The 12,900-nt window shown below is 41.2% G+C and overlaps 1 protein-coding gene across 1 annotated transcript in view; it reads left to right on the forward strand.

Moving 5' to 3' along the window:
- WDR72 (WD repeat domain 72) overlaps nucleotides 1–12,900 on the forward strand; it is a 343,080-nt gene that overhangs the window by 260,756 nt on the left and 69,424 nt on the right. Inside the window, exon 16 of the mRNA XM_033920737.1 lies at nucleotides 1,450–1,655. Coding sequence (XP_033776628.1) covers nucleotides 1,450–1,655 — 206 coding nt within the window. The remainder of the gene's footprint in view (nucleotides 1–1,449; nucleotides 1,656–12,900) is intronic.

A 12,900-nucleotide genomic window follows, 5' to 3' on the forward strand; every position in this document is an offset into this window, starting at 1 on the left:
TCATGCTTGGTAAGATAGGGTCTATTAAAGGAATAGATGGGAATTCCTCTGGGGGAAGGAACAGGAGCAGAGCTGTGGGAGAAGTAGGAATGGAAGGCAGAGGAAGGGTAAAAAAACAGTTGTCAAAGAGGCACAGTTTTGCTATAGGAACAGTCGGAGGTAATTAAAAAAAAAAACAACACTTTGTTGTGCATAAAACACTTAAACTTAGGCCATGTGTGGTGCATTAGGGAGTAGGTTCTGTATAGGGGCACCCACATTTGGGTGCCAGGAACATACACACTGACCCCTGGATTCTGCAAATGGCGCGCAAACCTGAGATGCACATGCAACTAAATTGGCTAACGTGCAAATTAGCGCCCCTAATTGGGTGCTAACAATTATTGGTGTTGGCAACATTTTGGATTTGTACTGCATCTTGATAAGGGCAGTTCTATAAAGATCTGTATGCAAATCTTATAGCATACATCTCAAAAGGGGGTGTGGCCATTGGAGCATCATGGGCAGGTCGGGGCATTCACTAAAAATGCGTGCAGTATTACTGAATACTGGGGTCGAGGATCCATACCTAACTTGTGAATATTGCCAGGGACGGAGCATGACTTACTGACTCAGGCAGTCTGTTCCAAATGTATGCTGCAGCAAAAGAGAAGGAACGTGGTCTGGAGTTGGCAGTGGAAGAGAAGGGTACAGATAAGAGAGAATTGCCCGATGAACGGCGTTCCTGTGATGTGATGTGAAATTGCCCTCTCAGTGTTACAAAATAATAGCATATGGGGCAGTTATAAAAGCACAAATGTAAATCATTTAGTACCTATATTACGGTATTTTCCCTGCACAGATTTTGATGAATTTGCAAAACGGAAATGGGCAGAGAAGAGAAGGGGAGATGATGGACATGATTAGGGAAGGGAAGATGCTGAAGATGGAGAGGGGTTGGGGATGGAAGATGCTGGAAAATAGGAGGTGCGTGACTGAAGGTTTGCCTAGGGCAGGGGTAGGCAATTCTGGCCCTCGAGAGCCAGAGCCAGGTCAGATTTTCAGGAAATCCACAATGAATATGTATGAGATGGATTTGCATGCACTGCCTCCTTGAGATGCAAATCTATCTCATGCATATTTATTGTGGATATCCTGAAAACCTGACCTGGCTCCGGCTCTCGAGAACCGGAATTGCCTACCCCTGGCCTAGGGCATCAGATATCCTTAGACTGGCCTTATTATTGTGCTAAAAAATGGAGACATATCTGTGTTCTACCCATTAAGGGTTGTTGTTTTTTCATATGCACAAAATGGACTGCTGGACTATTTTATTTCACACTAGAATTAAAGGAAGCCTGAGAAAAAGAAGCATTTATCATAGCACTTCATTTGTATACTGAATCTTAGCTTTTCTCCTGGAATAAAATTTTACTTTAGAAAAGAATGCCTTCTTTGTTCTGTTTACAGGCACTCTGGAACGGTATGAAACAGGAGAAATGGCAAAAGCTATCCTAACATCATGTGAAGATTCTCGTGCTTTAATGACGGATTCTGTACTCTTTATCTCTCAAGACGTACAAAGGATTAAAAGCCCGAGCTACAAAACATCGAGCTCCTACAAACTGGGTACATTGCCATATACTCTTTCACTTCCAGAAAAGTCCTCTGTCAAGGTAAACAAAAAAAAGCAATTATTTATTTTTAAATAAACTTAAAGGACAGATGTTTGAATCCAACATCCTGATTTTCTTTTAGGAAATAGATGTTTTGAGTGGCAGAATTTTAAGGGTCACCTTTGTGCAAAGAATATTGAGATCTTTTTACGTATACACTTTCCACTTCAAATCATTCTCTATTCTATTACAATGTTTATCTGAGGGCCAATGCATTGCTTCTCTGCTCCCCCCCCCCTCCATTTTATCTACTGACTTACAGTAAGAATAATCCTTCAATGCAGCTCTCCTTAGTGTCATGAGGTCACTGTGTACCCATGCCAAGTAATTGCTGAAGCTGACCAGTATATACTGAAGTAATTACATTTTTCAGCTTTGAATTTTGGAAGCTGCTGTTCTTCAAGAAAGCAGGTAGGATAGAAATGTGAGTCACTTTTGGGGAGAATGTTGATGAGTAGATACATTCCGCAGACTTCAGTAAGCAGCAGCACCTCTGGATAGATTAGAAGAGCTGGCACGGAGGTTCACAGACTCCTTGAGACCATTATAAAGACTGTCATTTGTGATGTCACAAAAAGCTGCTCAATAGACTTCAAGACGGAAATATGTGAACATGCAAATGGTGTCCATCCATGCAAAATCAAGTCCTAAGAATATACAAGTGAGATTTAAATAAATCAAGAATATAGCGTGCTAAGTCTACAGTAGAGAATGATATGGTGACGGGTATTTGCGGAGCAGGGACGGGGGCAGAATCTGCGGGAGTGGGGTCGGGATGGGGACAGTGATAGAGCCTGCAGGGATAGGGACAAACTTTGTGTCTTGTCATTCTCCAAAAACTTGAGACTAGTATCAATATGTAAAAACTTAACACATCTTAGACAATTGGCAACTGAATTGAATGATTTAAAAAAACTGTAGAAGCTGCTTTTGGATGTAAATGAACTACTGTTAAATGACATCATTCGTGTCTTCTCTGCCATCTGCATCGTCCTTCCATCATGTGCCCAGATGCTCAAGCATCTTACTGTTACGGCAACAGATTCATCCATCGTTGCTAGTATCAAGGAACATTTCCAACATTTAATAGACACTTATTTTCCTGTTCATCCACTACAGTTTAGGTTCTCTTCTACACCCATGTCTGAAAGACAATGTAATGTAATGTAATGTAATTTATTTCTTATATACCGCTACTAAGCGGTTCTAAGCGGTTTACAGAAAATATCTTTCCAGTTAGATGCAAAGTATTAATAAAGAAAGCTAAGAAATAATATAAAGACAAACTTGCCAACGAGGCAAAAACAACAATTTGTTTAGGTACATCAGAAACAGAAAACCTGTGAGGCAATCCTTGGAACCGTTAGATGATCATGGAGCAAAAAGGGCATTTAGGGAGGATAAGGCCATAGCGGAGAGACTGAATGAATTCTTAGATTTGGTCTATTCGGAAGAAAATGTAAGAGATCTATCTGAACTGGAAATGGTTTTCAAGAGTGATGATACGGTGGAACGGAAAGAAATCTCGGTGAATCTGGAAGATGTACTAAGCCAAATCGGCAACTTAAAAGTGATAAATCACCTGGACCGGATGGTATACATCCCAGGGTACTAAAAGAACTCAAACATGAAATTGCTGACCTGTGTTAGTGATCTGTAACCTGTTGCTAAAATCGTCTGTAGTAGCTGAAGATTGGAGGGTGGCCAGTGTTACACCAATTTTTAAGAAGGGTTTCAGGGGAGATCTGGGAAATTATAGACCAGTAAGCCTGACTTCAGTGCTGTGCAAAATGATGGAAACAATTCTAAAAAATAAAATTGTTGAAGACATAGGGCTCCTTTTACGAAGGGTTTTTAGCGCTTACACAAAATTACCACACGATTTAGTGTGCGGTAGCTGAAAATCTACCGCCTGCTGAAAAGGAGGCGGTAGCGGCTAGTGCGCTCGGGAATTTAATGCGCGCTACTGCACGCGTTAAGGCCCTAGCGCACCTTCGTAAAAAGAGCCCATAGACAAACATGATTTAATAAGACAGCATGGGATCAGCCGAGGAAGATCTTGCTTCACCAATTTGCTTGACTTCTTTGAAGGTGTGAATAAAGGTGAGCGGGTTCATGTAGTGTATCTAGATTTTCAGAAAGTTTTTGACAAAGTTCCTCATGAGAGGCTCCTGAGAAAATTAGAGTCATGGGATAGGTGGCAAAGTTCAGTTGTGGATTAGAAATTGATTATCAGATAGAAAACAGAGGGTAGGGTTAAATGGTCATTTTTCTCAATGAAGGAGAGTAAACAGTAGAGTGCCACAGGGATCTGTACTGGGACCGGTGCTATTTAACTTTTTTATAAATGATCTGGAAATTGGAAAGATGAGTGAGGTGATTACATTTGCAGATGATACTAAACTGTTCAAAGTTGTTAAAACGTATGCAGATAGTGAAAAATTGCAGGCAGACTTAGGAAATTGGAAGACTGGGTGTCCAAGTGGCAGATGAAATTTAATGTGGACAAATGCAAAGTGATGCACATTGGGAAGAAGAACCCAAATCACAGTTACCAGATGATAGGGTCCACCTTGGGGGTTAGCGCCAAAAAAAGGATCTGGATGTCATTGTAGACAACACGATGAAACCTTCCGCCTAATGTACGGGATGGTTAACAAGACTAAGAATGTTATAATGCCTCTGTATCGCTCCATGGTGTGACCTCACCTGGAGTATTGCATTAAATTCTGGTCTCCTTATCTCAAGAAAGATATAGCGGCATTTGAAAAGGTTCAAAAAGAGTGACCAAAATTATAAAAGGGATGAAACTCTTCTCGTATGAGGAAAGACTATAAAGGTTGAAAAAGAGACAACTTGAAAAAGAGACAACTAAGGGGAGATATGAATGAAGTCTACAAATTCCTGAGTGGTGTAGAGTAGGTACAAGTGGATTGATTTTTCACTCCGTCAAAAATTACAAAGGCTAGGGAACACTCAATGAAATTACAGGGAAATACTTTTTAGGTGAAAATATTTATTCACTCAGAGATAGTTAAATTCTGGAATGCATTACCAGAGATTGTGATAAGAGCAGATAGTATGGCTGGTTTTAAGAAAGGTTTGGACAGTTTCCTGGAGGAAAACTCCATAGTCTGTTATTGAGAAAGACATGGGGGAAGCCACTGCTTGCTCTGGATCGGTAGCATGGAATGTTGCTTCTCTTTGAGTTTTTGCCAGGTACTAGTGACCTGGATTGGCCACCATGAGGATGGGCTAATGGGTTTGTTGGAGTGTTTTTATTTTCTTTGAACAATATATTATTATTGTAAACCGCTTAGACAACTGTGGTTGTCTAAGCGGAATTGGTTGTCTAAGCGGATAGAAATTGAAGGCTATATTTGTGATTTATAAACAAGTTGTACAGAATATTGTCACTTTTTATACTGTAATAAAAAGATTTAAATATAAAATCTCACGTGCTCAAGGCTTGTTAAAATGAGGACAGTCTGTAGGGACGGGGCAGGGGTAAGGATTGGGACAGAGCTTGCGGGGAAGGGGACAGTGCCCATGGGGCTGGGACTGGGACAGAACTAAAGAGATGGGGCAGGAATGGGGACAAACTTTGTCCTTGTGTCATTCTCTCGAAGCAAGTGATTATGGTGTAGCTTTTCTATTGGCTCAGACTTCCATCAGAAATGAAATTCTTAGACACACTAATTTCCCACTGTGTGCCTTCCATTGTTAAAAGCAGATCACTTCATCAATGATTCTGTCTCTCTCTGAGATTAAAAGCCTGTCCCTCGCTGACATTCAAATTTCCTATTGGCCATATAGTATACCCAAGAGAGAATAGAACCCTCTTGCTTTAGGGTTCTGGATGTAATGTTCCTTAGAGCAGTGGTTCCCAACCCTGTCCTGGGGGACCACCAGCCAGTTGGGTTTTCAAGATATCCCTAATGAATATGCATGAGAAAGATTTGCATACCTGTCACTTCCATTATATGCAAATCTCTCTCATGCATATTCATTAGGGATATCTTGAAAACCCGACTGGCTAATGGTCCCCCAGGACAGGGTTGGGAACCACTGCCTTTGAGGAATGTTATGAGCATGCCAGAAGGGAAGTATATTTAGGGGGGGGGAGGGAAATGGCAGGCTTTTAGTGACGCTGTAATCTTCTCTCCTTCCCGATCAAAAACTGGTGTGCTCCCCATCCTCCCTCTAAAACTGATCCTTCTTTTTATATCTCTATTAATTTCTCCCCTCTTTCCTATTAGTAGATTGTTATTGTAAACCAATCAGACAGTCCTAATGCGCGCTAAATCTAATTTTCATTAATCTTGAAACTTAAAACTTGATTGTAGCCCACCCTAGAGAAAGAAGATGCAAACATTGAACTATAAGTAAAAATAGAGGAAGTATTTTCTAATAACTATGAAACTGAAAGGATTCACTTGGCTGTACACAGTGATAGGGGGCAGCCATTCATTAGAAGCTAAGGAAGAGCAATTCCTTTGGGAAAGCTGGAGAGAAGCAACATTCTTTAAAATACTGACATTTTCTGTGAATAGTTTATCTGAAGTTGGAGTAAGATATTTAATGATTTTTCTAACTGAAGTGAGAACCTTGATCCCATAGCTTTGAAGGAAGCCAAGAATACAATAAGCCCTAGAAGTCTGAAAGAAGCAGACACTTTGAAAACCTTAAACTACGCGAATATAGACAAATTCAAAATCTGAACTTTAAGTGTTGGACTTGTGGGAGATGTGAACCCTAAAGCTGAGCACCATTTTGTAGAAATTTTGCTCTCTCCTATTGTTACTGTGGAACAACATTTTATTATGAATAATTTTCTAGAGAAGTAAACCCAGACTTGCTTTGGAACAATATTTTAGAATGTTTTACTCCAGGGTTTTGATTACCGCCATTTAGGGGGTGGGGGGTGGGGGAATTCATCAATGGCGCTAACCGATTTAAGGGCTCCTTTTACAAATCTGCGGTAGAGGTTTCTACTGAGGTTCCAGCGAGGCAAATGATCCAACGCTCATAAGAATTCTATGTGCGTAGGAGCATTTACCTCGCTAGCCTGCAGTAGAAACCTCTACCACAGCTTTGTAAAAGTCAGCGTTCATATATGCTAAACGCATTACTGTGCACTAATGGTTAGCACACGCTAAACACTGATGCCCATTGTATTCCTATGAGCATCTTAGCATTTAGCAAACATTAATTGTTAACATGCACTAACACGGTTAGCGCCCCTTGATGAATTCGAGTTTCATAAAAATTTTGATGTATCGCAATATCACTAATTCAAAGCGATTTACAATTAAAACCAGGGTCTTAATTATTAACTATAACCAACACAAACGGACCTGACGTACCAATACATAAGGGAAGTAGAGAGAACTACAATAAGTATAGTAAAGAATACATACAAGGAAAATAAAATGGAGGGTAAGAAAGTTTAAAAGTAATTATAAAAGTATAATAGAAAATTAAGAACTTTTTTTTTTTCCAAATTCTCAGAGCCTAAGAAAGAGGATTAATGAGTTTAAGCATCAAATGGGATCAGTAGGGATTCCGATAATTAGGTCTCAAAAGCATCCTTGTACAACCAGCATTTTAACAGTCCTTTAAATTTACTCAATGATTTTTCTTCTTTAATAAATGATGGTAGGGAATTCCATATTCTGGGTGCTGACATGCTGGGGCATAATAAGATATTCAAACTAGTTTGGGGTCCATTGATGTCTTTTGTAGATTTGCTATAGTTGTCCTTTATCTTTATTTTCCATTGTTCGGCATTTAGAGTGAAGATAAGGAACCAGTAACCAAGTCCTTATCTTCACTCTAAATGCCAAACATGCAGGAAGACCACTGCGTCGGATCGCGATCCTGGCTCTACTAACAGCTGTGAAGATAAGTGAAACTTTTCCTTAGGTTCTTTTACCTGTTCCCTGTGCACAGTGGTGGGATATGTTCCCATTTTGAAAGATTGCATTTTTTGAAAAATAGTGGAGTTGTTTGCCCATGATACAGAATAAGAACAGCTGAAAAACTCATTGGGTTGCTGTCTGCGTATGAAATAAATTTGAGGCTTTTTCTCCAATGTAAGGAAATGGTTTTTCAGTGGGAATTTCCACCACTTGGCTAATACTGTTTCTTGATTGTAGGTTAATTTATATATTGTTATTATTATTATTTTTCTAGAGAGATGTTTATGCACCTACATGGCATAAATGCGCATGAGGTTGGTTAGTCTCTGGAATTAGGGGGCATAGGATGAAGGTAAAAGGGGACAGAGTCAGAAGTAACCTCATAAAATACTTTTTCACAGAAAGGGTGGTGAATGCTTAGGACGGCCTCCCACTGGAGGTGGTGGAGACAAAAAGTGTATCTGAATTCAAGAAAGCTTAGGACAAGTACGTTGGATCTCTAAGGGAGAGGAGAAGATAGTAGATGGCATGATTAGGCAGACCAAATAGGCCAGTGGTCTCAAACTCGCGGCCCGGATGTCACATGCGGCCCACCAGGTACTATTTTGAGGCTCTCGGTATGTTTATCATAATCACAAAAGTAATATAAAACAGTTTCTTAATCATCTGTCTCTTTAGCTACAAATGACAATATTATTATTAAAACTTAACAAAAAGGAAAGATTTATAAACTATAAAGAGTTTTACCTCATGCAAAATTGTCATTTCTTTAATAAGACATTAACTATTTTTTCTGAGGTCCTCCAAGTACCTACAAATCCAAAATGTGGCCCTGCAAAGGGTTTGAGTTGGAGACCACTGAAATAGGCCATATAGTCTTTATCTGCCTTCATTTTTCTCTGTTTCCATGATATTGATCTGTTATTTGTATAGCTGCAAGGATAGAGGCCGAATATCATCTGGTGTCTATATAGTTGAGGAGGATACCATCCTTATTCTATATATGGTGCTCAAAATTATATGTGCAATTACAGGGAAAAATGCTTGAGTACCTGAATAAATTCATGTAAACCATTCTGAACTCCCTTGGGAGAATGGTACAGAAAATTAAATTAATTAATACATTTGGGTATGCACACAATTTAATTGACAAAAAAGCCAATTAGCACCAATAATTGAGCACTAATAATTATTGGTGCTAACTGGCGTGAATTTAAATTTATCTATGCATCTTTAGGCAAAAGTATGTGTGGCTTAGAATAGGAGGCGTGGTCATGGGAGGGGCATGGGCAGATCAGGGGCGGTCCTGAAGTTTGCATGCAATTACAGCAGTGTATCGCAAACTGTGTGCCATGGCACACCAGTGTGCCTCCTGAGATTTCTGGTGTGCCGCGACACACTGGCGAGGAGTAGAGTCATCCACGCCAGCTGCCTATCTACAGGATGTGCCTCTCGCAGTGAGAGGCATGCCCTGTAGGAAGTCAGCTGGAACAGATGACTCTCCTCCTGGCCGGCGTCTCCCCTCCGCTCCCTGCACCTCCTGGATCCCTCCATCGGTGGGTTGTGGCCAGATGGGCCTCCGAGCACTTCTGGGTGCCTTCTGGCCGAGGCGCTGCATTTAGTGTGCCACCGGCCAGAAAGTTTGCAAGACACTGAATTACAGAAAAATTTAGGTGCAAGAATTTACACCAAGGGGTCCTTTTATCAAGCTGCGGTAGGGGGTTTAACCCACGCAATACCGCACGTTAAACTGCCTGCTGCGCTAGCCGCTAACGCCTGCGTTGAGCAGGCATTAGCTTTTTAGCCGGCCGCGGAAATTAGCGCGTGATGAAATGTCTGCCTCACTAACCCCGCTGGCGCGGCTTGATAAAAGGACCCCCAAGTTTCAATTGCTATAAATCCTCGTGCCCCAAAATTGGGTGTGGATTCCAGAACCAAATGCTATTCTATACCCAACTCTGAGCGCCATTTGTAGAATAACATTTAGCGCCAATTTTTATCAGCACCCAAATTTGGATGTTGTTTAAGGAACTGAATTCCATACGCCTATATTCATTGCTGCTCCATCTTATTTTTCTTTTTTAAGAGTTTCCTGTTAATTTTTCAGCCTAACTGCAGCTCCTCCTCCAATTATCGAGGACTGATTATACTTTGTGATTATCATTTCATTGTTTAATTTCTCTGCAAGAAGTTAATGCTTGCTAGAAATAATTTCGGCTTACATTGTACTTTTTCTTTATTTGGCTGATAAGTGTGTCAAAAGTTTAAAATAGAAATAAAGAATTTAAAAAGAAAAACAACCCACCACCAATGGCTTTTAAAAATCCCTCTCCACAGGGAATGCTGACCCAATTTTCGGAAATTAGCTTTTGTATTCCCGTAGAAAATGACTTCCTTCAGGGCCTGTTGTCAGTACAAGTCAACTATCAAGTCACCTTTTACAAAAGGCCCTATTTCTTTCTGTATATATTTATTTATTTATAGCCCACTTAGGGCCTGTTTTATAAAGCTGCGCTAACGACTGCTGCGCGGTTACGGCCCCAAAGGCCATAGAGATTTAAAGGGCTGTTGCTGCGCAGTAGCCATTAGCGCGGCTTCGTAAAACAGGCCCTTAGTATGGCCTTCAGCACCCTGAGGCTGTAAGGTTGATTCCCCTTGTGATTGCCTGAATCAAGAAACTTACACATGTAGAAACTCTCTTCTCCTTCCTTTAAGGGTGTAAAATCTGTCGGAAAATGGAGTCAGTCCATTTCATTCAGATTAACTGAAATTTGGAATAAGAACCTAAGAATTGCCACTGCTGAGTCAGACCAGTGGTCCATCATGTCTGTTCACGCGGCGGCCCTCTGGTCTAAGACCAGCACCCTAACTGAGACTAGCCCTACCAGCGCACGTTCTTGTTCAGCAGAAACTTGTCTAACTTTGTCTTGAATCCTTGGAGGGTGTTTTCCCCTATAACACTCTTTTCAACTATTTCGCAAATCTATGAAAACATTATTATTCCAACATAATTTGGACCTAGGTTGTCAAAATCACCTTCATGTATTAATCGTTCTTTTTTTAATCTGAGTTTTTATTCTACTTTTCATGATTCCTTTATGTTATAGCTACTTTGTTCACCGAGTCGAGCTCCTTTTAGGTGATGACCTGGTATACATATCCAAGTTTTAGATTTAGACTCTGTGTAAGTAACTTAACTCTTTATTGCCCCACGTACAAAATAAGTACCCGTCTAGAAAGTATAAACCACTTTGATTGTAACCACATAGAAAAAGCAGTAGATCAAGTCCCATTCCCTTTACCTTTAACCAAGGTGGATAACAAAATTATACACTATTAACTCATCAACAATAAATGATAAATAAAAACAAATTCCATCCATATACCCTACAAGACAAACAGATTAGTAACACCCTTCCATTACCTGCCGTCTGTCTCTACGTTGACAGTGATGTATCTTCTACTGCTGCTCTGCACTTTCTTATTGTGACCCCTCTATGCTCCTTGTATTATCTCTATGTGAGTTCCTTTGATCTCGATCTGGATCCTCCATGTGCTCACAGGCTTCTCTTCCCTCTTTAGCTTCTTTTCTCTTTTTGCATTCAGTGCATAGTGTTTTAGAGCTGGTGTGATGGTAGTCAAAGCCTTAACAACAATACACTAATGGAAAAGAGGCGGCTGAGGGGAGATACGATCAAAATCTACAAAATCCTGAGTGGTGTAGAACAGGTACAAATGAATTGATTTTTTTTACTGTATCAAGATTTACAAAGACTAGGGGCCATACGATGAAGTTACAGTGAAATACTTTTAAACCAATAGGAGGAAATATTATATCACTCAGAGAATAGTTAAGCTCTGGAATATGGTAAGAGCGGTTAATGTACCTGGTTTTAAAAAAGGTTTGGACAAGTTCCTGGAGGAAAAGTCCATGGTCTGCTGTTGAGATAGACATGGAAGAAGCCACTGCTTGCCCTGGAATGCTGCTACTATTTGTTTTTTTGTCAGGCACTTGTGACTTGGATTGGCCTCTGTGAAGACGAGATACTGGGCTAGATGGACCATTGGTCTGACCCAGTAACGCTATTCTTATGTTCTTCTATGAGCCAAGCATAGGACAATCAAGCCATTGTGGCATCATTGATGATGTTGGCTCTTAGACTTTGGTAGAATTATGACATCACAATCTCAGCTCTGGAATGCTGCTACTATTTGGGATTTTACCAGGTACTTGTGACTTGGATTGGCCTCCTGAAGATGGGATACTGGGCTAGATGAACCATTGGTCCGATCCAGTAAGGCTATTCTTTTGTTCTTATAAACAGGCTAAGATTCGTATCTAAATGAAATATGGAGTAAGCTGTATCCAAGTCCAAAAATATTGAAATTTTAGTAAGGAACTAGGTTAGTCCAAAGGTCCAGATTTACTAAGGTTTATGCCATTCTCTGACTATGGGAGGAACATTTAGAAAAAATTTAAGTAGCCAGTCAAGGCAGGTCATATAGAGAAACAAAATCTGGAAAGCAAGAGCTAATTAGATAAAGAAACAGATTAAAAGCAGACAGGAATCCAAGTCAGGGACCACAAAAATCCAAAGACTATGAAAGAGAATTTTAGGATAGGTTTTAGGAGAATTACCGGCATTGTTTCAGCAAATGTACTGTCATGCTCTACATCACAGTTCTTCAACCGCCTGTCCGTGGACCGGTGTCGGTCCGCAGAAAATTCCTGCCGGTCCGCGCAGGACCGGCGAGATGGACGCCGTTAAATTTCCTGCCCCGGTGGTGTTCGCGGAAATCTTCTGTTCCTCCCAGCCTCGGGCGATCAAGACAGGCTGCTGACGTCGGCCATTCCCTCTGTGAGTCTCGCCTATGCGGAAACAGGAAGTTGAAACAAAATAGGCGGGACTCAGAAAGGAAAGATCCCGATGTCGGCAGCCTGTCTTGATCACTGCCCCTGCCGAGTCGCTGAAGAGGGCCACGGGGAAAGTGCAGGCAGAGAGGAGATGGTCAGCGTGCGCGGGGAGGTCAGCGTGTCGATTGGGGCCATCAGCAGCGTTTGTGCTAAGAGTCTGCCCACGTGCAGGATGCGGCGGGTAGGGGCCTCTGGCTTGTCTTGGGCGGCAGGGCCTGCGGTGCAAAGCTGTTTTTGCCGGCTTGGGGGGGGGGGAGGTCGCGAATGTGCAGGGCACAGCAGGAGTAAGATCATGGGTAGCCTTCAACAGTGGCTGTCTCCTCTCCTAGCAGCTCTGTACTTACCAGGGCAGTGATTCACTTTGGCAACTTCCCCTTTCCTCAGAGGCAGCAACGGACCCAAGACTGCC

The sequence above is a fragment of the Geotrypetes seraphini genome, chromosome 14, assembly GCF_902459505.1.
Source record: "Geotrypetes seraphini chromosome 14, aGeoSer1.1, whole genome shotgun sequence".
Lineage (NCBI taxonomy): Eukaryota > Metazoa > Chordata > Amphibia > Gymnophiona > Dermophiidae > Geotrypetes > Geotrypetes seraphini.